The sequence below is a fragment of the Pan paniscus genome, chromosome 21 (genome assembly GCF_029289425.2).
Source record: "Pan paniscus chromosome 21, NHGRI_mPanPan1-v2.0_pri, whole genome shotgun sequence".
Classification (NCBI taxonomy): domain Eukaryota; kingdom Metazoa; phylum Chordata; class Mammalia; order Primates; family Hominidae; genus Pan; species Pan paniscus.
Window position 1 is genome coordinate 41,435,204 of NC_073270.2, and position 27,361 is coordinate 41,462,564.

At 40.0% G+C, this 27,361-nt stretch overlaps 1 protein-coding gene and 1 pseudogene across 9 annotated transcripts in view; one reads left to right on the forward strand and one right to left on the reverse strand.

The window, feature by feature from the left end:
* Positions 1-861: 861 nt before the first annotated feature.
* RBM39 (RNA binding motif protein 39) overlaps positions 862-27,361 on the reverse strand; it is a 38,600-nt gene continuing 12,100 nt past the window's right edge. For 6 of the 9 annotated variants that reach the window (XM_008957242.3, XM_063600812.1, XM_057300847.2 and 3 more), the window contains 13 exons: positions 26,566-26,631; positions 26,416-26,469; positions 22,156-22,273; positions 21,688-21,840; positions 18,846-18,983; positions 13,978-14,043; positions 11,421-11,625; positions 10,264-10,341; positions 6,466-6,516; positions 4,375-4,456; positions 2,478-2,583; positions 1,923-2,001; positions 862-1,835 (listed from right to left, as the gene is read on the reverse strand). In XM_008957242.3, the coding sequence (XP_008955490.1) occupies positions 1,735-1,835; positions 1,923-2,001; positions 2,478-2,583; positions 4,375-4,456; positions 6,466-6,516; positions 10,264-10,341; positions 11,421-11,625; positions 13,978-14,043; positions 18,846-18,983; positions 21,688-21,840; positions 22,156-22,273; positions 26,416-26,469; positions 26,566-26,631 (1,297 nt within the window). In that variant the 3' untranslated portion in view covers positions 862-1,734. The remainder of the gene's footprint in view (positions 1,836-1,922; positions 2,002-2,477; positions 2,584-4,374; positions 4,457-6,465; positions 6,517-10,263; positions 10,342-11,420; positions 11,626-13,977; positions 14,044-18,845; positions 18,984-21,687; positions 21,841-22,155; positions 22,274-26,415; positions 26,470-26,565; positions 26,632-27,361) is intronic. The other 3 variants (XM_008957243.4, XM_034947351.2, XM_034947350.2) reach the window with 3 other exon arrangements.
* On the forward strand, positions 13,706-13,803 carry LOC112438038 (small nucleolar RNA U13; annotated as a pseudogene).

Genomic DNA, 27,361 nt, shown 5'->3' on the forward strand with positions numbered 1-27,361 from the left:
GCTAAAAATACAAAAATTAGCTGGGCACGGTGGTGCGTACCTGTCCCAGCTATTCAGGAGACTGAGGTGGGAGAATTGCTTGAATCTGGGAGATGGAGCTGAGATCACATCACTGCACTCCAGCCTGGGCCAAAGAGCAAGACTCCATCTCAAAAAGAAAAAGAAATTGAACCTTGGGAGTTTCCATATAAATTAAATCACTAGAACAATTATTGGGATAAATGTCAAACAAAACGACTGATAGGAAATTCTGAATAAGCCTGTAAAACTTGTGCTTCAATGCTAACAACAACAAAAAAAGTTGAACAAATGAGGTAAGGAACTCAGTATTTGAAGATAAGTTAGGAGCAGCATTTCCTACTCAAAAGATTTACCAAGATATAAACAGTTGAAGAGAATTGAGTATAAATGGTGACAGCTTGCTTCCCAACTAGTATGAAAGCTCAAAACCCCTTAATACAGTAATATATGCACCTTATTTAATATATTAATATATAAATCAATTTTGGAAGCCAGTTTGAAGTTAAGCCATTTTGTTAAGTGTGTATTGTAAATGGTGAAAATTTCTTCATAAATATGCCCAGACAATGCAGGAGACCAAGAATGCCCAGGTTTTAAGGGCAGGCTGTTTCCTTTTCTTTTTGGTAAACCCCTCAGTTTTGATACATTCTTCTAAAATACACAGGGCTAGACTCTTAATGGAATAAAGGAATTCATGGGGGACAACGTGAGGGCAAGTTTCCGCAGACTCGGAACATTTTCCCCCCCAAGAGGCAAGTACTGAATTGAGACTAAAAGAAGCTAATTCTATTCTCAAATTTCTGTAACTTTAAAACATTTGAAAAATGAAGATCTCCTGTGGCCTTTTTAAGAGACTTTTATTTGAGTGGTTCTTACAAAGATTGTTGCAATATGAAAGTCATTTGTTTGATAGAAATATCAAGCTGTCTTGTCAAACACACTGAAGTAACCCAAAAATATATTTCAGAGCTCACAGAGCTTAAAAAGAGCAAAGATTATATGCAACCAGACAAAACCTATTTCTGCATTTCCTATTTCTTTCTCAGACTGCTTTGCCTACCAGACTCTCACGTTTAAACATCTTCAGGAAATGCAGGGATCATTTTGTTTGGAATTTTAAGACACACCAGAACACATAGTATTTACAAAGAAACTTTTACAGATACATTAATTGAAAAGATACCATCAAGAAATCTTATAATTTTGAAATCTCCCTTTCTTGCCAATTGATCAGAATGCAAGATGAGATGCTAACCAAACAGCCCTTTAGCTGTCTTGTATTTCCATACACTAAATGTGTATTTCAGAAACTGCTCAACCATCAGCCAAATATCAACATTAGTGAAATGTGAAATGTAACCACTGTGTAAAAAGTTAGGCTTCTGAAACATTAAAAACATTACATCCCTGGTCTGCCTTCTTACAGAAAGCACATTTGTTCTCCTAGAGCTATTCCTATAGTTCATTAATTTTCTACATGAACATTTTAAAAGGCAGAACAAGAGAACAGTTTTGTATACAGTGGGATTTACTATTTAGGGAGAATGAGCACACTGCATTCCTGTTAACATTTTTATTTTTTCAAGGTAACAGGAAATTGTATACAAATGACAGTAGATCCTTGCCTCTTTATTTTTATCTAAATAAAAGATAACTCAAGATGAATTCTCAAGAAAGAAAAAATGCTATATACATAAGGGACTATATCTTCCTTCATCGTCTACTTGGAACCAGTAGTTGTGTTGCTGTCATAGAATCAGGAAACAGGTTGTGGTAAGTTGGAAGAGGTACATATGCTGCTGTTATCATTTTACCTATTAAAAGAAACAGACATGTTGGGTTTAGCATCTTCATTATAGAGGCTTAATAACAATCAGTCAAAAAAATAAATTCAAACTCACCAGCAAACCACCTGCCATGCAATGCATTGACAGCAGCAATAGCTGCAGCAATTGATGGGCACTTCACATACACATTGCCCTACAGAAAAAGTGAAAAAAAAGGTAAAGATGTTGCTGTATGCAAAATGGACCCAAGTTATGTTTATTCAAGTTGCCTGTAGAAACTTAGTGCTCTATAACCACAAACTGGTTTACCATAATGGTTCCACTGGCTAATAGGTATACTAGAATTTTATTAAAAAATAACTTCTACTCTCAAATTTGCCGTTTTATCTTTTCTCTATGATTTGTATGCAGCCTAAGAATGAATCAAGATGCCAAGATTTCATGGCAAGCTTTGAGCATTACTAGAAATCCTCTCATACCCTGATCAAATTGTTACTGATTTTCTTTTATTTTGGAGGGTTTATTTAGCCACTATTTTAAAGCTACTTTCAGGCACACACACAAAAAAACTATAATGGAAGACGGTGACCATAACATGCACCACATATGTGCGAAGATTAAGGTAGAGACGAACAACCTAACATCATTTATAAAAAAAGATGAAAATACCTGAGCTGAATTTTTGTCAACATAAATATGAATAACTCCTCCATGTTTATTACATTCTTCAATCACATCATCCTTAATCTCGGTATCCCATCCAACTTCTTCTTCTCTGTAAGAAAGTATTAAGGACTCTTAAATACTATTGAAACTAACAAACTGTATATATTTACAAATGTATCAAAAAATTTAAATATTCTATGAATTAAAAAAAATACTTTGGAAAAAAAGCACATTGACAGAACGTCTCTGCCCCAAAGAACACTGCAGTCTGGTATTGAAAAATAAATTTTCAATGAGGCCGGGCACGGTGACTCATGCCTGTAATCCCAGCACTTTGGGAGGCCGAAGTGGGCAGATCACCAGAGGTCAGGAGTTTGAGACCAGCCTGGCCATGATGGAGAAATCCGGTCTCTACTGAAAATACAAAATTTAGCCACGAGTGGTGGCAGATGCCTGATATCCCAGCTATTCAGGAGGCTGAAGCAGGAGAATCGCTTGAGCCTAGGAGGCTGAGGTTGCAGTGAGCCAGTATCAAATCCCTGCACGCCAGCCTAGGTGACTCCGTCTCAAAAAAAAAAAAAAAAAAAAGTTAAAAGATATAGATAGGGCTCTGGGGAAAATCAAAGCAAAATAAGATAGAAAATATTGATCCCATCCTACTTTATGACTCTGCATAACTTGAAAGTGACTTTTAAATAGTTAAATGGGCCAGGCGCAGCAGCTCATGCCTGTAATTTCAGCACTTTGGGAAGCTGAGGGGGGCACATCACTTGAGGTCAGGAGTTCAAGACCAGCCTGGCCAACATGGCGAAACCCCAGCTCTACTATAAAAATACAAAAATCAGCCAGGCATCATGGCACACGCCTGTAATCCCAGCACTTTCGGATGCTGAAGCGAGCAGATCACTTAAGGTCAGGAGTTCGAGACCAGCCTGGCCAACACGGCAAAACCCTGTCTCTACTAACAACACAAAAGTAGTTGGGCGTGGTGGTGTGCACCTGTAATCCCAGCTACTCGAAAGGCATGAGAACTGCTTAAACCTGGGAGATGGAGGTTGCAGTGAGCTAAGATAGAGCCGGTGGCGCCACTATACTCCAACCTAGAGTGAGACTCTGGCTCCAACAAAAAAAGTTAAATACTTCAATGCTATCAAATGATACTTACAACGAAAGTTTATCACCATTTCATAGATAAAACTAAAGTAAATTTGGTACTGGGAAAACAAAAGAATTCAAGACTCTTTGGATGAAACAGTCATACAATTGTCATTATATGAAATGTAACTTATTGAAATCGAAACAAAAATCTACATTTTGATTGGATGTACTATATTATAAATAAGATTTATAAAACCAATGAGAAGAGTTAAAAAATAGCATTCTAATCACTAGCTAGGGATAGTTACTAGCATTCTAATGCTAATAGTTATTAGCATCCTAATCACTAGCTAGGCATAGTTTCCGCGCCTGGCCGAAAAATTATTTTAAAAGGATCAAAACTATGCAGTTTCAAATGAAATATGGAAATACCAGGCCGGGCCCGGTGGCTCATGCCTGTAATCCCAGCACTTTGGTAGGCTAAGGTGGGCGGATCACCTCAGGTCGGGAGTTTGAGACCAGCCTGACCAACATGGTGAAACCCCATCTCTACTAAAACTACAAAATTAGCCAGGTGTGGTGGCGCATGCCTGTAATCCCAGCCACTCCGAAGGCTGAGGCAGGAGAATCGCTTGAACCCAGGAGGCGGAGGTTGCAGTAAGCCAAGATCGCGCCATTGCACTCCAGCCTAGACAACAAGAGCGAAACTCCATCTTAAAAAAAAAAAAAAAAAAGAGAAATATATAAAACAACTCTATTGATGCCTTGATAGGAAATATCAAGAATAAAGTCCATTACTTACGTTTGAGGGTTAAACATGTTAGAGAGTTGGAAACATTGTGTTGCAAGTGGCTGAACAGAGGCAGCTGCAGCTAAAGCTGAAGCTAAAAAAAGAAAGAGAAAAATTAGTTTCATGGAAAATGCATGAAAGTATCCCTCATAAATACTTTAAAACGAAACCAAAAACCCACCCCAAACATGTAACTAGGATGTCACTGGAGTTATTTTACCTTATTTAATATTGCTACTAATGCATGTTATCAGTAGCTTTTAGGTGCCAGAAAACTGAGGTAACCTAATACGTGAAACAGACATTCAGAAATTTGGGAGTCCTATTTTAACAGGGAAATTAAACTTTATGTGTTATCAAAATCAGTTCAATTAGACAAAATCTCAATACACATCAATCCAAACAGATGAAGGATAAAATAGATTTGAGTTTATACCCAAATAAGAGGGGATAATAAAACAAACTCCTTTGAAATGCCAAATAAATCTATATCCTTTCCTATTTCTTCGCTTTCTGCCCACGAAGTTTTTTAAATCTACAAATTATAAAAGAATTAAAAGACATATAAAATCATCCAAGTGTTTAAAGACAATGTCCTAGAAAAATAAATCCTATTAAAAATAAATCCTATTAATAAATCAAATGTTTTAAAAATGTTTTCGCACAATAAAAGAACACTGAAAAGAGCAGCATATATGTGTAATATCCACTACTACCAAAACATACTGGGGTTTGAAGTTTAAAGAGCATTTTCCAAGACAGTTGCTCCAATGCTTTCACGTGATTTACAAAAATATTACCAGTAGCTGTTACAGAACTCACCGTAATCATATTATCTGACCAAATTTCATTCCAAAACATAATAACAAACAAAGCTAAGGATAAAACAGTGCATTAGAAATTACGGTAATTAAAATAAACGATCACTTAAAGTATCAGAAATATTACACCGAGAAATTAGAGCTGTGCATGAAATATATCATAAATGATAACTTTCTGGTAGCATTACAGGTGCTTTAGCTTCTCTGTAACATATAAGTTTTTTCTTTCATCAAGTTTTATTTTAAATAAAACAAAATTTTAATATAACATGTCAAATTCTGCTGGAAAAAAGTTAAAGATTCGAGAGTGTATTATAACTGTGCAAAAATGAAGCTCACTGTGTAGCTTACAGAAGATATGGAAGTATCCTTAAAAAAAACTAGAAAGTCTAAATAGAACTGAGGAAGACTTGATTCTTCCAGTTTCTCAAGTTTAGTATGATTATATACTATGAATACTAAAAAATATTAAGAAAACGTACTATACAAACATTCACGTTCAAGCTAGATCAATGCAGAACACAGTAAATCTAGGAAAATCTTTTAAAAATCTCTTAAAACAGCACTGATTAGAAGCATCTTGTTTGTGAAAAAATTTAATTCTTGACTGTGATGGAACATGACATATCTTTCTCATAATCATTTCCCTAAACATTAAGCATACTCCTACAAAAGATATAGAACTTACATTAACAGCAAAATGCTCATGTCAAGCAACAGAGATTTAGTGATAACTAAAAACAAGAAATCATAGCCTACTTAATGAATGGTTTCTCTGAAATGTGCATGTAATTTAAGTATGTAGAAACCTCTTATGCTTGGTACTGGCTTAAATAAATCACTGAGTACTATGTCTTAAGCAAAAAAAGGTGAGTTTTATAGCATGATTCACAACTTTATACTAAGACAACTTCCAGATCCCAGGTTCTAAAATACTTGCCTACTCGTTAATAAGAGAATACTTCATTTCCTGACTTCTATATGCAACTTATCAACACTTAGAACACACAGGCAGGCATAAATCAAAAACAAGGTTGAAAATTTTAAGCAAACTAAAGCAAAAAAAAAAAATTGTTATTTTGATTTTTTTTAAGTCCATTAATTTGGGTTAGGTCTTCTGAAATACAGACAGATTACTATGAATATACCACTATGTGTCACTGTGTCAAAATTCGGTCCAAATTACTGGTATAAAAATATGACAATAAATATAGAAAACTGTCTTACTACATTTAATTCTATTTCAAAGACAAAAATAAAAAATATGAACACTTCAACTCACCTTCAGTCTGCTGGGAAAGTCTTGTTTGCAAATCTATAACAAAAGAGAATTCTACAGCTCAGTGCAGGAACAATGAAGAGCCTCAACTAACAGGGTAAATGTCAGGAAAGCATTAATAAAAGAGGACTACAATAGCAGGGTTTATTCAAATGCACTTAGTAAAACCTGGCAGCAAAACCTCCTTCCCCATTCCTCATTGAGAAGGCTTTGGGGCCTTTTTTTCCCCCTCTTATCCTGGGAAACTTACTTTTCCCTCTCTCTTCCTAGACTAGACTACTCTTCCACATCTCAAGTGATTTTCACTACACTACTATACAGCTGGGAATAATGGGAAATGGGGAAAGGGAAGCACACCGGTCAGAAAATGAGTGAAAAACCCTGATCTTGAGAATTCAATTCCAAGTACTTGGGAAATACAAGTATTTATATTTTTAGTGGCCATAGTACTTAACACTTTAAAAGGATATTATAAAATTGTAAATACTGCACATCAAAAAGCTGTAACAGTTTCAATGATTTCCCAATTTAGGAAGAACATCACCATTGGGAAATACACCATTCCAACAGTATGCATATATTATTTTTTTAAGGACTTTTCAAAGATTTAACTTGTCAAATCTAGCCCATAATGGGGCAACTTGATTATTGATTTCCTGGCCTAGTGTAAAAATTTAGCAAGGCAGAAATAAAAATCTCTGGAGTTTTCTTAAAAGCTATGAAGTTTAGGAAAATGAAAACATCTAATCAGTATTAAAAATAAGAGGGATGTGACCAATATATTTTCTCATATAATCGTTAGATTTCTACAGTGGACGCCATCTGAAAGCTGCTACAGAGTGAAACAGTAGCAAGTCTGAACAGTAAGTCTGCCACAGTGCTATAATGCTCTCTTGAAGTTCTTTTTATAGAAATATACAACATCAAAATTCTGATTCAGTAACCTGATTTTCATTAAAATTTGATTCAACTGCAACACTTTATTACCACATATATGGGTTTCTTGCAACATGGGCAAAAATGTACAGGGATCTGCAGCCCAAGTTATATTGGGATAAAATACCTGGGTCCTAGGTGCTCAAAATTGGCATCTCAGGGAGCTGAAGAAATGTAACTGGTGTATACTGAAGGAACTTGAAGATAGGACCATGTGAACAGTGTCAATAAACTTTAAATAATAACAGAATGTCTTTTTTTTCCTAAAATGGGAAAAAATGTATAGATATCAGAAATCCATGCTATTTTGTCTACCAACCCAATCATAATTTCAAAAATGATTTGTCGTATCATTTGTGACAAAGTGAAAAATAAAGCATGGTTTTCATAAAGATAAGGACTCTAACCTATTTTAGAAAGGGCCTATCAAACTGGCAGAATAAAATAATGTGGATATAGTGATGACCCATCCCTAGTTTCACCCAATAGCTTTAAAAGACTTAGGGGACAAGCACCTCAAACACAGTAAACACTCAACAATTTTATTTCAGCAAGTTATATGTAATATTTTAATGACCACCATCTGGAGAAAAATATCCAGTTACACAGATATTCACCTAAAACATGAGTGTTATTAATGCAGAAGAAATTTATAGCAAGGCTAATAAAACAATGATCTTTAAAATCATCTCTACCACCACCAGCACTAAAAAAGGGAATGTAACTAGATACATAGATAAAGGGTAGGGACACTATTGTCAGGAATCCATATGGAGCTTTAGGATTTTAGCTGGCTACATTCAAACAATCTTAATATATACTACACGATGAGAAAGAACCCGAGAGGTACATTCATCCATAATAAAAGAAATAAAGGCTAACGGTAGAACTGATATTTAACAGTGGATAATCTTCAGTTAACTGAAGATATTAAGAGCAAATCAACGTATCTGATACAGCATCCAGGGTGTAAGAAAATTGTCTATAAATGACCCCTTTGTCACTGTATCAATTCCCTGAAGGCAGGAAGAAATCTTTCACCACCCTTTAGTGGAATACCTAGAACATGAACTAAAAATTTTCTAAGTTGTCAAAGAACATTATGAACAATGAGAAGCAATACAGGTAAACAGTTTTCTGGTTAAAAAAAAAAACCTTTCAAACTGTAACAATAAACTCTAGGTAATGAGTTTACTATCAATTAGAGCAAGTAGCAATCGACAATTATTCACTGTAAAGGATCGAATAGCTAACACTATAAGCTCAAAATAAATTATGTGTTAATCCAATGGAATAAAGATAACTTGAGGAGGGATCAAATGACTGTTAAATACACAAATGCCTTACTGGTTCTGATTCTTGTAAGTATAAACTGGCTTCGCTGTCAGAAATTCTAGGGAGTAACTGCTTGTCAAATTTCAAAATAAGTCATACAATTTATAGAAAGGAAATGAAACCAAATGCAGGTTTTCTAAAGGTACTCACACACTTAAGAACAACCACTAAGAAGGCAAAACAGTGAAAAAATAAATGTAAAAACAAAAGTCGTCTTCTACTTTAATTGAATATTGAGCTTTCAATTTAGAAGAAAATCATGAAGCAACCACAGGACCTCTTCGTACTTTCAGATGCGGTACTACCAGGGTCTAAAATATATTTTCTCAGTTACAGTCTCACTTCGTATATATATATAACGTCAAAGGACCAGCCAGGTGAGGGGGCTCATGCCTGTAACCCAGGATTTTGGGAGGTCAAGGCAGGCAGGTCTCTACTAAAAATACAAAAATTAGCTGGGTGTGGTGGGAAATGTCTGTGATCCCAGCTATGTGGGAGGCTGAAGCACCAGAATTCCTTGAACCCAGGAGGAAGAGGTTGAGCCACAGAGTGAGACTCCATCCCCCACCAACAAAATAACAAAGGGTTCTTCTTATGATGTTCTAAAAGCACGTCTTTGACATTTCAAAATTAGATCCTATCCTATCTCCTAGATTTGGGTCAATGTAAAAGTTACAGGTAATTAAATTAAGAAATGAGGGCCGAATGCAGTGGCTCACATCTGTAAGCCCAGCACTTTGGGAGGCCAAGGTGGGCAGATCACTTGAGATAAGGTGTTTAAGACTAGCCTGGCCAACATAACCCCATCTCTACTAAAAATATCCCTGTTACTCGGGAGGCTGAGGCACGAGAACTGCTTGAACCCAGGAGGCACAGGTTGCAGTGAGCCGAGACTGCACCACTGCACTCCAGCCTGGGCAACAGAGCAAGTCTACCGTTATCCAAAAAAAAAAAAAAAAAAGAAAGAAAGAAAAGGGGGGGGGTTGGGGGGCACAGGGGAATGAGTGTTTTATGAACTAAATCCCTTTATACATAATTGTAAAAATGTCAATTCACCCTTCTTTTCCTGTTGCCTCCAAAAGCTCCATCTCCCAATTCATGATCTTAAATTTTTATGTACTATAAAGAAAAATAACTGTCTCAACACTCTTACTACTACAATAGTTTTAAGTAAAGCTTTTTTAAGTGCCTCTGATATTTTCTGAATTCAAATATTATAAATATTTTTTCGATCAAACAATATACACCTTGTAGTATTCAATAAAACTGATATATTTTAAAAGAAACTTATGTCAATGAATTTCGACTAAAAACTAGGGTGCAGGGTTTAAAACTGTCCTGACAACTCATTTTGATGCATGGTTAATTCTACCCTACGTCTCCACTTCCTTAAATAGAAGACTACAAACTAACAGGCTATAAGTACTTGATGAATTGAATTCTCAGTAAGTCCTTTTAAATGTAAAAATTTGGAAAATTTTCGAATTAGATGAAAAAACGATTTAAAATTAGAAAAGATTCAATTCCTACCTGCCACAGCACCAAATGCCAAAGAGCCACTCATCTGTAGAGCTTGCTGTGCTGCTGGCGGAATCTGCAAACCTGTACCTGTAAAAGAATAGTCTTAAAGTTCCTACTATGTTGAGAGCAGAGAAATGAAGTTTCCTGGGTCATTAATATCATGATCACTTCACTAAAATAAATTGCAAGGAGGGCCGAGTGTGGTGGTTGACGCCTGTAACTTAGCTAGCACTCTGGGAGGCCAAGGGAGGTGGTTCACTTAAATCCCAGAGATCGAGACCAACCTGGGCAACAATTGTGAAACTCTTTTTTTTTGAGATGGAGTATCGCTCTTGTTGCACAGGCTCTTGTTGCACAGGCTGGAGTGCAATGGCGCAATCTCGGCTCACTGCAACCTCCCCCTCCCAAGTCCAAGTGATTCTCCTGCCTCAGCCTCCTAAGTAGCTGGGATTACAGGTATGCGCCACCATGACCGGCTAATTTTTTATTTTTAGCAGAGATAGGGTTTCTCCGTGCCGGTCAGGCTGGTCTCGAACTCCTGAACTTAGGTGATCCACCCGCCACAGCCTCCCAAACTGCTGGGATTACAGTTGTAAGCTACCGCACCCGGCAGAAACCCCATCTCTTAAAAACAACCAACCAACCAACCAACAACAACAAAAAACAAAAACAAAAAAAAACACCACAGAAATTAGCCAGGCGTGGTGGTGGTGGTTTGCAACTGTTAGTCCCAGCTATTTAGAGATTAGGGTGGGAGGATGGCTTCAGCCAAAGAGGCAGAGGTTGCGGTGAGCCAGGATCGCACAACTGCACTCCAAATTGGGCAACAGAGCCAGACCCTGCATCAAAAAATAAGAAATTACAAAAAGAAAAACATGTAACATTATAATAGCTGCAACTAAATTTATTCCTAAGTATGACATATAAACATTACATAAAGGAAAAGAAATCTTGCAAATTATACTGTGGCATTCAAAACACATAATATAGATTTCCATACATTAATACAAGGCACATCATCTATGAAATAATATGCAGTGTGACCAAGGATAACACCAACTACAAAATAAGATAAAATCTTTTTCCCTTTCTTAGTTTACATGGCTACCTTTCTTTTCCACTACAATACCCACAGTAAATCATTCGTAATAGCAAGAAACACTTACCCTCTGCAAGTCTTGCCATTAACTGAAGACGACCAGTTGTTCCCAAATCAATTCCAGTCCTTTCCAGTTCATCACTGTCCAAAAATGAACTAGCACTCGAAGCATCAGTACGTTCAGTAACATGACCAACTTTCATTGGTCTTCCTGCTAGTTCAAATCCATTAAGTTGTTCCAAAGCCTTTTTGGCACATTCTGAGTCAGAAAACTACATGATAGGGGAGGCAAGGACAGGAGACAGTGCTTTAATTTTTAAAATACAAACTATACTTAAAAATATAAATATATTTTTAGCATATTCAATAATTACTTCTGAATACTAAGGTAGAAACTGCAAGCTGTAAGTAGCAAACACAACATACATGATGACGACGCTAGCTAATGCAAATTAGGCTTGTTGATGTGGTAGTTTAAATAAAAGATATTACAAGTAATGACAGCTTTATATTTGAGAACATGGGGATTGTGGTTAGAAAATGTGAAAACTGGCTGGGTGCAGTGGCTCACACCTGTAATCTCAACACTTGGAGAGGCCGAGGCAGGCAGACCACCTGAGGTAGAATTTAATACTTTTCTAATAAAAATGTGACCAGGGACAAAATAGTCAATATAATCCTCATATATAAAACATAAATACTTCATACACAAGCAAATAAATACGTAACTTGATATAAATTACATATATATAAAATTTTGGTTTACACATATACCCACAATGGCTTATCTGGAGAAAAAGAAAAGGTGGAAAATATCCACACTAAAGTTACTAGAATAAAAAAATAAAATTGGTGAGCTATGTTTCATAAATTTTCTCCTTTCACCAGTTCATTGACGTACGTAACAGCCTAATGACCAGTAAGTTAAACAGATTTGCTATCAACATAGCAACAGGCTTACATTTTATTGAAATGTAGATATAAGCTAACAATTTTAATTTCCTGATAGAGATATACAGTGTACTTTTAAAAATACTATGTTTCCAGGACCTTAAAAGGTTACAGAGCTCACACATCTGAAAAAAGTTCCACCATGTATGAGTTTCATATACATAAGTGGCACCATCTCGGCTCATTGCAACCTCTGCCTCCTAAGTTTAGGCAATTCTTCCTCATCCTCCCTAGATGCTAGGATTATAGGCGCCCGCCACCACGCCCGGTTAATTTTTTATATTTTTAGTAGAGACAAGGTTGCACCATGTTGGCCAGGATGGTCTTGATCTCCTGACCTCAGGTGATCTACCGCTCTCAGCCTCCCAAAGTGCTGGCATCACAGGCATGAGCCACCACACACAGCCCAAAAACACTTTTGACAAGACAATTCTGGTCTTGGTTGTGAGGTATGTACATTAAAAAAAGGATCTTTAGTAAAAAAGAATCGTTAACAGACCTTCATTTATTTAACTGTTAAGAATGTGTCAAAAGGTTATCAGAGATGAACGTATAAAACATTCAATTATATGAATAGCTGGCTGACCCCTATATGTATATATAGCACATAGTAAAGGAAAATAGGAACATAGTAATATAATTTGGATCCTTGTCCCCTCTAAACCTCAGGTTGAAATGTGATCCCCACTGTGGAAAGTGTGACTTAGCAAGAGGTATGACAAGGCAGATCCCTCATGAATGGCTTGGTGCACTCCCCCTGCTAATAGGCGAGGGTCCTTGCTCTGTTACTTCACAGGATGTCTTCCTCTCTCTTCCTCTCCCTCTCTCCAAGTGACACACCTGCTCCTCCAAGCAATAACAAGTGAAGGCTTTGCGAAGCAGAAGTAACAGCTTCCTGAGGCCACCACAGAATCTGAGCAGCTGTTAGTGTCATGTTTGCATGGCCTGCAGAACCTAATAAACCTATTTTCTTAAATTATTTTATATTTATTTATTTATAGTTTTATTTTTTTTCAAGGCAGAGTCTTACTCTGTTGCCCAGGCTGGAGCACTGCAGCGCAATAGCACAATCTTGGCTCACTGCAATCTCCATATCCTGGGTTCAAGCAATTCTCCTGCCTCAGCCTCACAAGTAGGTGGGATTACATTTGAGCACCACCATGCTCAGCTAATTTTTGTATTTTTAGTAGAGACGGGGTTTCGCCACGTTGGCCAGGCTGGTCTCGAACTCCTAATCTCAGGTGATCCACCCGCCTCGGCCTCCCAAAGTGCTGGGATTACAGGCGTAAGCCACCGCGCACGGCCACAAAAACTAATTTAAAGCACTTGAAAATATTAAAATGCCACCTTCCCCACCATTATTAACTATTATTGTACTTCTACTATGCAACTTGGATCAAAAAATTTTAGGAGTACCTAAGTGTGATGATTTGGTTTTCACATTCGTGTGAGCTGTGCCTGCCTTTTGTTACAAGGGCATATTACCCTTTGCTGTGAAAAAAACTTTTTTGATCGGACACAGAGGCTCAGTCCTGTAATCCCAGCAGTTTGGAAGGCTAAGGTGGGACATCATTTAAGGCCAGGAGCTAGAGGAGACTAATCTGAGCAACATAGCAAACGTAGTTAAAAAAAAAAAAAAAACCCTAAGTAATATAATTATGGTAATTACTCACTGTAATAAATCCATATCCCTTGGATCGACCAGTTTCACTGTCCATCATCAGCTGGATACTTTCAATCTATAATTGAAAAGCATAATTACTATAACTTAAAAGCAGAGTACAAAACTACTTTATTCCCTGAGACATGGTTTTAAAAATCTACCAGTCTCCTCATCCTCCAAAATAGAAGACTTATCACAAAACCTCATCACCAAGAAGTCTTTTTAAAGTCTAGAAACTATAATTTTACATTTAAAATGAAAAAAATTAGGCTGGGCGTGGTGGTCGGCGCCTGTAATCCCAGCATTTTGGGAGGTTGAGAGAGGCGGATCACCTGAGGTCAGGAGTTTGGGACCAGCCTGGCCAACATGACGAAATCAGGTCTCCACCAAAAATACAAAAATTGTCTGGGCTTGGTGGCGCATGCCTGTACGCCCAGCTACTTGGAATGCTGAAGCAGAAGAATTGCTTGAACCCAGGAGGCAGAGGTTGCAATGACCCCAGAGCACGCCACTGTACTCCAGCCTGGACAACAGAGCGAGACTTGGTCTCAAAAAAAAAAAAAACAAAAAAACTCTAGAAACTTCCCAAGCGAGAAATTATGCGCTGGGGAGCAGAGGGGAGGAAAAAAAACTATGATTGTAACCTAAGATTAATTTTTATATCAATACTAAACCACTGAAAACCAGAAATCCTTCGTAAATTACCATTAGAAGGTAGAAACAAAATCAACGTTTCCTTCCCATTGTGCTAAAAACACCAAGCAGTAATTTCCAATTATACAGACAGAATCGTAAAAATGGAATGAATTTGGCAATATACAATGAATTTGGCAATAACTGCACAATTCTGTGAATTGTACTAACTAAAAACCATTGAGTTTACGTTCAATCAGTGAACTGTAACACAATCTCCCGATTTAGCTGTCCATTTAAAAAAAGGTATGAAAAATTAAAACAGAGCATCCAGCCAGGTGGGTTGGCTCAGGTCTGTAATCCGAGCACTTTGGGAGGCAGGAGGATCGCATGTTAAGGAGGTGGACGCTACACAGTGAGCTTGCATCATGCTGTTGCACTCCAGCCTCAGTCACAGAGGGAGACTCTGTCTCAAACAAGGAAGGAACTTTTTTTTTTTTTGAGACGGAGTCTCGCTCTGTGGCCCAGGCTGGAGTGCAGTGGTGTGATCTTGGCTCACTGAGAGCTCTGCCTCCCGGGTTCACACCATTCTCCTGCCTCAGCCTCCTGAGTAGCTGGGACTACAGGCACTCACCACCACGCCCAGCTAAATTTTTTGTATTTTTAGTATAGACGGGGTTTCACCGAGTTTGCCAGGATGGTCTTGATCTCCTGACCTCGTGATCCGCCCGCCTATTTGCTAGTATTTGCTAAGCCACAGAAAGTCTATGGAAGGATATAAAAAACAAAACAAAACAAAACAAAAAAACGGGTAAGGGCTGCCTCTAGAAAAGGAGTAGTCGTGGATGAAGTGGGACTATGATAGGGATAAGATATTCTAGGAGCATTAGCTAGCAAAAAGTAAACAATATAAACATTTAGGCTGGGCTCGGTGGCTCACACCTGTAGGTGTGAGCTGACGTGGGCAGACTATCTGAGCTCAGGAGTTCGAGACCAGCCTGGGCACCACGGTGAAACCCTGTCTCTACTAAAACACAAAAAAGTAGGTTGGGCTCGGTGACTCATGCCTGTAATCCCATCACTTTGGGAGGCCGAATCACCAGAGGTCGGGAGTTTGAGACCAGCCTGACCAACATGGAGAAAAACCCTGTCTCTACTAAAAATACAAAATTAGCAGGGTGTGGTGGCGCATGCCTGTAATCCCAGCTACTTGGGAGGCTGAGGCAGGAGAATCGCTTGAACCTGGGAGATGGGGGTTATGGTGAGCTGAGATCATGCCATTGCACTCCAGCCTGGGCAACAAGAGCGATACTCCATCTCAAAAAAAAAAAAAAAAAAAAAAAAGCCAGGCATGGCGGCATGCACCTATAATCCCAGCTGCTAGGGAAGCTGTAGAAGAATTGCTTGAACCTGGGAGGCAGAGGTTGCAGTGAGCTACCGCACTCCAGCCTGGGCGACAGCGCAGGACTCAGACTCCAAAAAAAATAATAAAATAAACCTTTAAAAAGGGCTTCTTATTAAAGCTGCTACATTATGTTTACTGGAGTTGGGCACTTAATACATACTAATTGTTCTGGGGCAAAGGTAAGTAAACTACATATACCCCATGAACCAACTCCAGCTTGACTTGTTTTATAAATCTTTCTCCTGTCTGAGCCTCCAGAGTAAGCTGGAACTACAGGCATATGCCACCCAAGACCGGCTAATTTTTGTATTTTTAGTAGAGAAGAGGTTTCACCATGCTGGCCAGACTGGTCTCCAACTCCTCACCTCAAGTGATCCACCCGACTCGGCCCCCAAAAGTGCAGGGATCACAGGCATGAGCCACTGTGCCTGGCCCATACTCAATTTCTTAATAGCTTACAGCTGGTTTGGAGGAGAGTTGAGTACTTGCAACAAGACCATATGGCACTGAAAACCTAAAATGGGTCTGGGCGCAGTGGCTCACGCCTGTAATGACAACACTTTGGGAGACCGAGGCGGGTAGATCACCTGAGGTCAAGAGTTCGAGACCAACCTGACCAACACACCAAAAATTAGCTGGGCGTTGTGGTCAGAGCCTGTAATCCCAGCTACTCAGGAGGCTGAGGCAGGAGAATCAATTGAACCCGGGAGGCGGAGGTTGCAGTGAGCCGAGACTGCACCATTGCACTCCAGCCTAGGCGCAAGGAGTGAAACTCCCATCTCAAAATTTAAGAAATAGTTTGACAAATCAGACTCTAGAGTAATAAAAATAATTTAAATATCAACTGTTTCCTGATGTTCATTTTTATATGGTACACAGATTTCACAAATATCCGTGATTATTCTTTTTCTTTTCTTTCGGAGACACTCTGGCTCTGTTATCCAGGCGTGATCTCGGCTCACTGCAATCTCTGCCACCCGGGTTCAAGTGACTCTCCTGCCTCAGCCTCCTAAGTAGCTGGGATTAGAGGGATGCGCCACCACACCCACCTAATTTTTCTATTTTTAGTAGAGACAAGGTTTTACCACGTTGGCCAAGCTGGTCTCAAACTCCTGACCTCAAGCGATCCACCTGCCTCGGCCTCCCAAACAAAGAGATGGGATTACAGGTGTGAGCCACTGCACCTGGCCGGTGAATATACTTTTAAAAGTTAAATTTTATTTGTTCTATCTAGCTCCTTTTAAATTTATGCCTTTTGCTAAAATTATTGAGTGGAAAAGGTTCATTCCTCACAGTGACAGGACAGTCTTGGCAACTTTCTCTCCTCAACACAGAACTAGTTGGACACTCTTGGTTTAGGTAGATAGCACAAAGTCCTCTAGAACAAAAGCCAAGCTGCTCTGAATTGAGCTCAAGACCACAATGCCAGACACAAGGCCTCGTGGCGCCTGTGAAGCAGATCAAGTTGGTTCCTCACTTTGCCATGTAACAGCTCATGTGGCCCCAACTGCTCTGAACTTCATTTCTCCATATAGCACATAATGGCATGTCAACCTCCACCTAAGATCCATGTTACTGATAGAAAAGTCAATGGAGGCCAGGTCCAGTGGCTCACACCTGTAATCCCAGCACTTTAGGAGGCCGAAGCAGATCACCTGAGGTCAGGAGTATGAGACCAACTTGGCCAACATGGTAAAGCCCTGTCTCTTAAAAAAAAAAAAAAAAATTAGTCGAGCATGATGACAGGCACCTGTAAACCCAACTACTCGGGAGGCTAAAGCAAGAGAATCGCTTGAACACTGAGAGGAGGAGTTTGCAGCGAGGCGAGATTGTGCCACTGCACTCCAGCCTGGGCAGCAGAATAAGACTCTGTCTCAAAAAGTCAATGGAGAAAGTACCAGAGTGGATCAGAAGTGGGTCACATACTGTTAGGCAGAACAGCCTTGCCAGAGGGGCATTCACCCACTGAAGATTTCAACAGACAGAAAAAGGGCAAATCTAATCAGGCTACCAAGGCCTGGAACTGAGCACATAACCAGGGAGACAGAGTAAAGTCTTTTTAAAGTTAAGAGTCTCGCCAGGCTGGAGTGCAGTGGTGCCATCTCAGCTCACTGCAACCTCTGCCTCCTATATTCAAGGAAGAAATTCTGCTGCCTCGGCCTCCCGAGTAGCTGGGAACACAGAGACGCACCACCACGCCCAGCTAATTTTTGTATTTTTAACAGAGACGTGGTTTTACCATGTTGGCCAGGATGGTCTTGATCTCATAATCCGCCCACCTCGGCCTCCCTCCCAAAATGCTGGGGTTACAGGTGTGAGCCACCGCACCCGGCCAACAGAGAAGAATCTTAAGATATTCAACTTTCTTTTAAAAACAATCTTTTAAAAAAAATCCTACTAAAAAATAATAGTCTTCGTATGATTTAACAATTTTCTTTCTTTTGACACAGGATCACACTGTTACCCAAGGTGGAGTGAAGTGGCATAATCATGGCTCACTGCAACCTTGAAATCCTGGGCTAATGTCATCCTCCTGCCTCAGCACCCCAAGTAGCTGGGATTACAGGCATGAGCCACCATGCCCAGCCAATGTGGACTTTTTATTAACTCTAATACCCATTATGCATTTCACATGGCATTATGAATAACAGTAACATTCTCTTAAGAATCTATCAAGTGACCTATTTTAATCTATGTTGTCACAGAAATTTTTATAAAACCAGCCCTTATCCTCTTAATATTAATCTCACAGAAAGATAACAAAGCAAGACATACAGAAATTATGTAGTTATACTCAGATCAACAACCTACTGAAGATTCATTGAAGAACCTGGACTTACTCTTCCAAAAGGCTCAAAGATCCCACGAAGCATATCTTCAGTTATGTTGAAGTGTAATGAGCCCACATAAAGCCTCATAGGTCCAGCACTTCCCTTTTGTAAATTGTTTGCCATTGCTGCAGCTCTGTTTTTTTCTGCCTAGAAGACAAAATACACGTCACACAGAGATAACACACAGCAGTTTAAAGACATACACCTTCCATTTGCATAACAACTAATGTTAAAGTTTAGAGTGATAAAAATACTACCCTACGTAAGTCAGATACTACATATCAACTTAATAGGAGGCATCTAGAATATGCAAAATTCAGAAAGAGGAGGTAGATAACATTTTACCAAGGGCCTGCAGGAAATTAGGGAGTTACAGCTTCAAGAGTACAGTTTTTGGCTGGGCACGATGGCTCACACCTGTAATCCCAGCACTTTAGTAGGCTAAAGCAGCCAGATCACGACGTCAAGAGATCGAGACCATACTGGCTAACACAGTGAAACACCATCTCTACCAAATATAGAAAAAATTAGCCGGGTGCGGTGGTGGGCACCTGTAGTCCCAGCTACTCAGGAGGCTGAGGCAGGAGAATGGCATGAACCCAGGAGGCAGAGCTTGCAGTGAGATGAGATCACACCACTGCACTCCAGCCTGGGTGACAGAGTGAGACTCAGTCTCAAAAAAATAAAAAAAATAAAAATAAATTTAAAAAAAGAGTTTATTTAGAGGTTTTTTTTTTTTTTTTTTTGAGACAGAGTCTCACACTATGTTGCCCAAGCTGGTCTTGAACTCCTAAACTTAAGTGATCATCCTTCCTTCTCATCCACTAGAGACTGCCAGGGACTACAGCACACCCCACATCACACCCTGCTTATTTTAGAATGTTTTCAGAGCATATGCCAGTCACATATAAAGTAAGCAGGCTGGCCGGGCGCAGTGTCTCACGCCTGTAATCCTAGCACTTTGGGAGGCCGAGGCGGACGGATCACGAGGTCTGGAGATCAAGACCATCCTGGTTAACACAGTGAAACCCCGTCTCTACTAAAAATACAAAAAAATTAGCCGGGCGTGGTGGCAGGCACCTGTAGTCTCGGCTGCTTGGGAGACTGAGGCAGGAGAATGGCGTGAACCCGGGAGACGGAGCTTGCAGTGAGCTAAGATCGCCCCACTGCACTACAGCCTGGGCGACAGAGCGAGACTCCGTCTCAAGAAAAAAAAAAAAAAAAGTAAGCAGGCTACATTTCACACCTAAAATGAATCATGAACCTACATTCTTGACAACAATCTTAAGATGCATTCTGATACCACAGATACTAAATACAGAGAAAAATGCTTCCTGGAATTGTTAGACAAAACCAACATTCACTAAAATACTCTTGAGATTGGTATAACCGAACGTAGTTGTGATAAAATAAGGTGTATATGCCATAACATAAAACTGTACCACCAAGCAAACATTTTGAGTCAGCTGTCATCCCTCCATAACCAACATCGCCTCAAAAAAAAAAAAAAAAAAAAGAGAAAAGAAAAGTTGTCCATTTGCATTCTAACACAGGCTTCTCTTGTAACAAACTAGAGTATATTGGATAGTACTGCTCTACAACAGGTTGTTGCATGAATTAAAAACCTCACTTAATATGCTACTTCTCAGCCCTGGGTCCCGCCAATGCACACCCAGCCACTAAGTTTGTCTTCCAACATAGGAAATAATTTGAGTAACTCTTTTTTTCTTTTTGAGACACAGTCTTGGTTCTTGTCGCCCAGGCTGCAGTGCAATGGCGTGATCTTGCCTCACTGCAACCTCTGCCTCCTGGGTTTAAGCAATTCTCCTGCCTCGGTCTCCTGAGTAGCTGGGATTACAAGTGCCTGACACCATGCCCAGCTAATTTTTGCATTTTAGTAGAGACAAGGTTTCACCATGTTGGCCAGGCTGGTCTCGAACTCCTGACCTCAGGTGATCCGCCCGCCTCGACCTCTCAAAGTGCTGGGATTACAGGCATGAGCCATCGCGCCCAGCCAAAATACTAAAATATTAAATGCTGTCAAAGTGCTGTGCGGCTCAAGTGATCCTAACACTTCAGGAGGCCCAGGCCAGAGGATCACTTGAGCATGACAGTTTGAAACCAGCCTGAGCAACATGGCAAGACCCTGTTTCTTAAAAAATTTAAAAATTAGCTGGGAGTGGTGGCACGCACCTGTAGACCTAGCTACTCAGGAGACTGGGGAGAAAAGACTGCTTGAGCCCAGCAGGTCAAGGCTACAGTGAGCTGTGATTATCTCACTGCACTCCAGCCCTGGCAACAGAAGTGAGACCCTATCTCAAAAACAAGGCCAGGTGTGGTGGCTCACAACTATAATCTCAGCACTTTGGAAGGCTGGGGCAGGTGGATCACCTGAGGTCAGGAGTTCAATACTAGCCTGGCCAACATGATGAAACCCCATCTCTACTAAAAACACAAAAAGTAGCCGAACGTGGTGGCAGGCTCCTGTAATCCCAGCTATTCAGGAGGCTGAGGCAGGAGAATCGCTTGAACCCGGGAGGTGGAGGTTGCAGTGAGCAGCGATCATGCCATTGCACTCCAGCCTGGTGACAGAGAGAGACTCCACCTCAAAAACAAAACAAAAAAAAGGCAAAATCATTACATTTCAAACACAAGGAGAAACGACAGGACGACAGTCTTGAGAAAACTATATCAATGTTCATAAACGCAAAGTTAAAAAAAAAAAAAAGGTCCTGAAAACATCCGACTCAACGTAATGAGCAGCAGTCACAGAACACAACAGCACTATACCATGCAACAGGAGGCTTTCAACACCATCAATAATCAAACTCTTAACCAACAAAAAAATTACCTGTGATGCCTGTACTATGATTGGCACGCCTAAAACTCGTTGGCCAGTTAATCCTATTGCTAGAGGCACTGAGCTAACATCGACGAACTCCACATAAGCAATTCCTTTGGAACGTCTTGAATTTCTGTCAGAAATCATCCTCACATCTCGCACCTAGAAAGAAAACACAGTTGTTTGTGCAACCATCCATTGTAACACATGTAGAATTATTTCAAGAGACATTGTTGAAGGATGAAGGTATTTTTAAAAATTTAATTAAAAAAGTAAATCTGTAGGACAATTCCTATATCCTATCTTTATCTTTGAACAAATTTGTAGTAACATTTATCAACTCCAATACTATAAGAGGCAAAATGGAAACATTACCACAAACAAATACTGCTACTAAATCAAATGAAGTATTTGATGTTTACATGTTTTCTCTTGCAATTTCTACCTACTTGACCTCCCTAAACAGGTTAAGATTACCTTTCCTACTGTAGAGAAAAACTCTTCCAAATCCCTTGGTCGAATTCTTGCCGCCAGCTGCATACAGAAGACTGTCCTTGCATCTCTTTCCTCAGGAGTTAAATTATCAATAGGTTCTCTAATAGGAGTAAAACATATAAAATTAATTTCATAACAGATTTTAAAATAATTTTTATCTTTTTTATTTCTTCATATAGTTCAACAGGTTTTCAGGTACAGGTGGGTTTTGGTTACATAGATGAGTTCTTTAATGGTGAATTCTGAGATTTTAGTGTACCTGTCACCTGAGCAGTATATACTGTACCCTCACTCCTTTCCCAACTCCACAACAATATTTTCATCTTTAGAAACCAGGTCTTGCTATGCTGCACAAGTTGGTCTTGAACTACTGAGCTCAAGCAATCCTTTTGCCCTAAACTCCCCCATAGCTACGGCATTTCACCACGTTAACTAGGCTGGTCTCCAACTCCTGACCTCAGATGATCCGCCTGCCTTGGCCTCCCAAAGAGGTGGGATAACAGGTGTGAGCCACTACGCCTGGCCTAAAATAATTCTCAAACATGTTCAGTAAACAGAGTAAGCTGTGAAACTGGTTTGTCATAATTCCCAAACCCATTTTCTATTTTTTTTTTTTTTTTTTTTTCAGAGGAAGTCTTGCTCTTGTCCCCCAGGCTTGGAGTGCAACGGCGCCATCTTGGCTCACTGCAACCTCCGCCTCCCTGAGTTCAAGCAATTCTGCTGCCTCAGCCTCCTGAGTAGCTGGGACTACAGGCGCCTGCCACCACACCCAGCTAATTTTTGTATTTTAAGTAGAGATGTGGTTTCACCATGTTGGCCAGGCTGGTCTCGAACTTCTGACCTCAGGTGATGTGCCCGCCTCGGCCTCCCAAAGTGCTGGGATTACAGGCATGAGGCACCGCACCCGGCCAACCCAAGCCCATTTTCAGTAAGATCTATTGACAAAAAATGTGCATAAAACTATTCAATGTAACTCAATTCCTTCTAAAAACTAAGGTTTACTGTTTCTTGTAATCACATCTTACATGGCATTAGCACAGAAGTCTACTGGCCTTACCATCTCAAAAAAAAGTAATTTTTCTTTCTTTTTTTGTTTTTGAGATGGAGTCTCACTGTCACTCAGGCTGGAGTGCAGTGGCGCAATCTCGGCTCACTGCAACCTCCACCTCCAGGGTTCAAGCAATTCTTCTGCCTCAGCCTCCCGAGTAGCTGGGACTACAGGTGTGTGCCACCATGCCTGGCTAATTTTCTGTATTTTTAGTAGACATGGGATTCCACTGTGTTAGCCAGGATGGTCTTCATCTCCTGATCTCGTGATCCACCCGCCTCGGCCTCCAAAAGTACTCGGATTGTAGGCGTCAGCCACCACGCCTGGCCCAAAAAGGGTAATTTTTCTAAAACAAGGGTCAACCAGAAGCCTGACAGTTTAATCATAGCCATAAAACATATCACCAGACCAATCACAAATGCCAGACTGATCCAAAATCAGTGTAATGGATGATTCTTTACAACACAACCATGTAATTGTAAAGTCAAATTAAGTTTGACAATCACAAATGGCAAACTTGAAGTGAAACCCCAAATGATTCTACAAATTCTACTTTACAAATTTAGTTACAGTGTCTATTAACATCATCTCTGTTACAAAATATCAATTAAGGTTGTAAGTCATCCTTTAAGATGTAAGCCTAAACACGCTCTTTTCCATTTTTTGGACACTCTCAGGATGTACGGGGGTTGGGGTGGTCGCTCCACCTGTAAGATTTGTCACAAAAGTTTTTTTTCTTTTTGGAAACGCAGTCTAGCTCTGTCACCCAGGCTGGAGTGCAGTGGTGTGATCTTGGCTCATCACAACCTCCATCTCACGGGTTCAAGCAATTCTCCTGCCTCTCTTCCCGAGTAACTGGGATTACACGCACGCGCCACTACATCCGGCTATTTTTGTACTTTTAGTAGAGATGGGGTTTCACCATGTTGGTCAGGCTGGTCTTGATATCCTGACCTTATTGTTACAGGCATGAGCCACCACGCCAGGCACAAAAGCTTTTAAGGCCGGGAGTAGCGTGCAGATTGCTTGGCCCTGGATTTTCAGACCAACTGAGCAACATGGCAAAACATTGTCTCTACAAAAAAAAAATATAAAAATTAGCAGGGCATGGTGGCTGCACCTATAGTCCCAGCTACTCGGGAGGCTAACCTGGGTGGGATTGCTTATGACCAGCCATTAGAAACTGCAGTGAGACATGATTGCATCACTGCACTATAGCCTGGGTGACAAAGAGAAACCCTACCTCAAAAAATAAAAAATAAAAATAAAAAAGCAAATGCTTTCTAGCCGGGGGTCTCAAAAAAAAAAAAAACACCCACAATGCTACCACCTGACAAAATATTCCTTGAACCGAAATCGTAGACTGAACAAATACAGTTCCCTTTTTTTTTTGTGGACAGTCTTGCTCTGTCACCAGGCTGGAGAGCAGTGGCGCAATCTCAGCTTACTGCAACCCTCGCCTCCTGGGTTCAAGTGATTCTCTTGCCTCAGCATCCCAAGTAGCTGGGACTACAGGTGCACACCACCATGCCCAGCTAATTTTTTTTTTTTTTTTTTTTGAGACAGAGTTTCTCTCTTGTTGCCCAGGCTGGAGTGCAATGGCGCGATCTTGGCTCACTGCAACCTCCACCTCTCGGGTTCAAGCGATTCTCCTGCCTCAGCCTCCCGAGTAGCTGGGATGACAGGTGCACACCACCACGCCCAGCTAATTTTTTGTATTTTTTAGTACAGACAGGGTTTCACCATGGCCAGGCTGGTCTTGAACTTCTGACCTCAGGTGATCCGCCTGCCTCGGCCTTCCAGAGTGCTGGGATTACAGGCGTGAGCCACCACCACGCCTGGCCTAATTTTTGTAGTTTTAGTAGAGGCAGGGTTTCACCATGTTAGCCAGGCTGGTCTCGATCTCCTGACCTTGTGGATCCACCCACCTCAGTCTCCCAAAGTGCTGGGATTACCCGCGTGAGCCACCGGGCCTGGCCTACAATTCTTATTTTTAAGAGTAAAATAATCCATGGAAACTTCATTGAAGAACCTAGGAGTAACAATTCAAATCACTAAGACTTTTGAGATGAAATAGTTTTCCTCAGGACAGCCAAATAGTAAAACTTACTGTTACAACTACTTCTCCACATGAGGCTATTTCAAATAACTCATTATTTATTAATTCCAAAGTTAAGTGTAAAGTTTGATATAACTGCTACGTTGCCAACACAAAGAAACATTTAACACGAATAAGCTAATTACCCGATTTGATCATTACACTGTATACATGTATCAAAACCTAACTGTATTACCCATATACATAATCATTACATGTCCATTAAAAATAATAAATACAAAAAGTTTATTTTAATTAAAATAGGAAAATAAGATTACATTAAAATAACTTCAGGCTGGGAGTGGTGGCTCCTGCCTGTAATCCCAGCACTTTGGGAGGCTGAGGAGGGCAGATCATGAGCTCAGGAGTTCAAGACCAGCCTGACCAACATGGTGAAACCCCATCTCTACTTAAAATACAAAAATTTGCCGGGCATTGTGGCACATGCCTGTACTCCCAGCTACTCGGGAGGCTGAGGCAGGAGAATCACTTGAACCCAGGAGGCAGAGGTTGCAGTGAGCCGAGATCCCACCACTGCACTCCAGCCTGGGTGACAGAGGGAGACTCCATCTCATAAATAAATAACTTTTGTGGCCGGGTGTGTTGGCTCACACCTGCAATCCTACCACTTTGAGAGGCCAAGGTGGGTGGACCATCTGAGGTCCGGAGCTCAACACTAGGCTAGCCAACATGGTGAAATCCCATCGCTACTAAAATAAAAAAATAGCGAGGCATGGTGGTGCATGCCTGTAATCCCAGCTACTTGGAGGGCTGAGGTAGAAGAATTGCTTGAACCCAAGGGACGGAGGTTGCAGTAAGCCAAGACTGCACTACTGCACTCCACCCTGGGTGACTGAGTGAGACTCTGTCTCAAAATAAATAAATAAATATATAACTGTTGCTTTAATTATATGAAATTAAAGTGAAAACTACTGAAAACTCAGTAGAAATTCACTTGACTTTAAAGTACTGGAAGTGCAAAAGAAAGCAAAAGCAAGATTTAATATGGTCCAAATTACTAAATATCATCAAATTTAACAGTACCATAAGCTGCAAAAGCTTTTTAAGAGCTAAAGGCTTTAAAGAAGTAAACTACCTCACAGGGCTCTTGTCTTTTCTGAATGGACTTTTGCTTCGGGAACGTCGTCTGCTGCAAAGTTAAAAAGTTTCAGAAGTTATCCAAACAAGTACAGCATGTTAGTTCCTTGAAAAACAATTTAAACAATTCAGAAGTATGTTTAAAAACCTTAATTTGATGCTATGAGGCAACCCAATCTTTCCTCGGATGGCACTGTTAAATTTTGGTCCGGAGCTAAAAAGGAAACACAAAATTACACTAGTTACAGGTTTAGGGTCTTGCTAAGATCGCATTCATGCGCTCTCCAGCAAGACTAACATTGTTTAGGCTACTGGCTTTTCCACCTCAGTTATGAAGAGGAAACAAAAATACTTGTCTCTTAACTTTATTCCCAGGCAAGCTGCCCTTGTATTTATCCATCCTGGACCACTGAGAGGTGCCAAGACCAAAGGTTACAGCCTCAAAATTTTTAGATTCTGAAAATGCACACACCCATTTTCAGACTTTAGATATCTTTGTAAGCTACATATATATATACAGTCTTGAGAATTAAAAAAAAAAAAAAAAAACACACACACACACACATATAAAAAATAAATCCCTCTGAACTTCCCTCACACCAGCAGTAACTATGGTTAACAATTTGGTGTGTATCTTTGCAGATCCTCTCTTGGGAATCTATGTGTACACATGTACATATACAATTTTCATATACGTCTTCTTTTTGAAAGACTTCTTTTAAAAACTAAAGTGAATTCTTTAGTCATGCAACTTAGGTATTTCCCCATTCACCTGTAACTCTTAAGACAGCATGACACCACTTAACACACTACATACTTCAGTTGTTTGTTGCAAAAATATTCCATCGTGAACATGTGAAGGTAATTTACCAATTCTCTAGAAAAATTTTGTGAGGACTTGTCAGGACTAACAGTGTTTTCACAAAGATCATAAAGGTAATTAT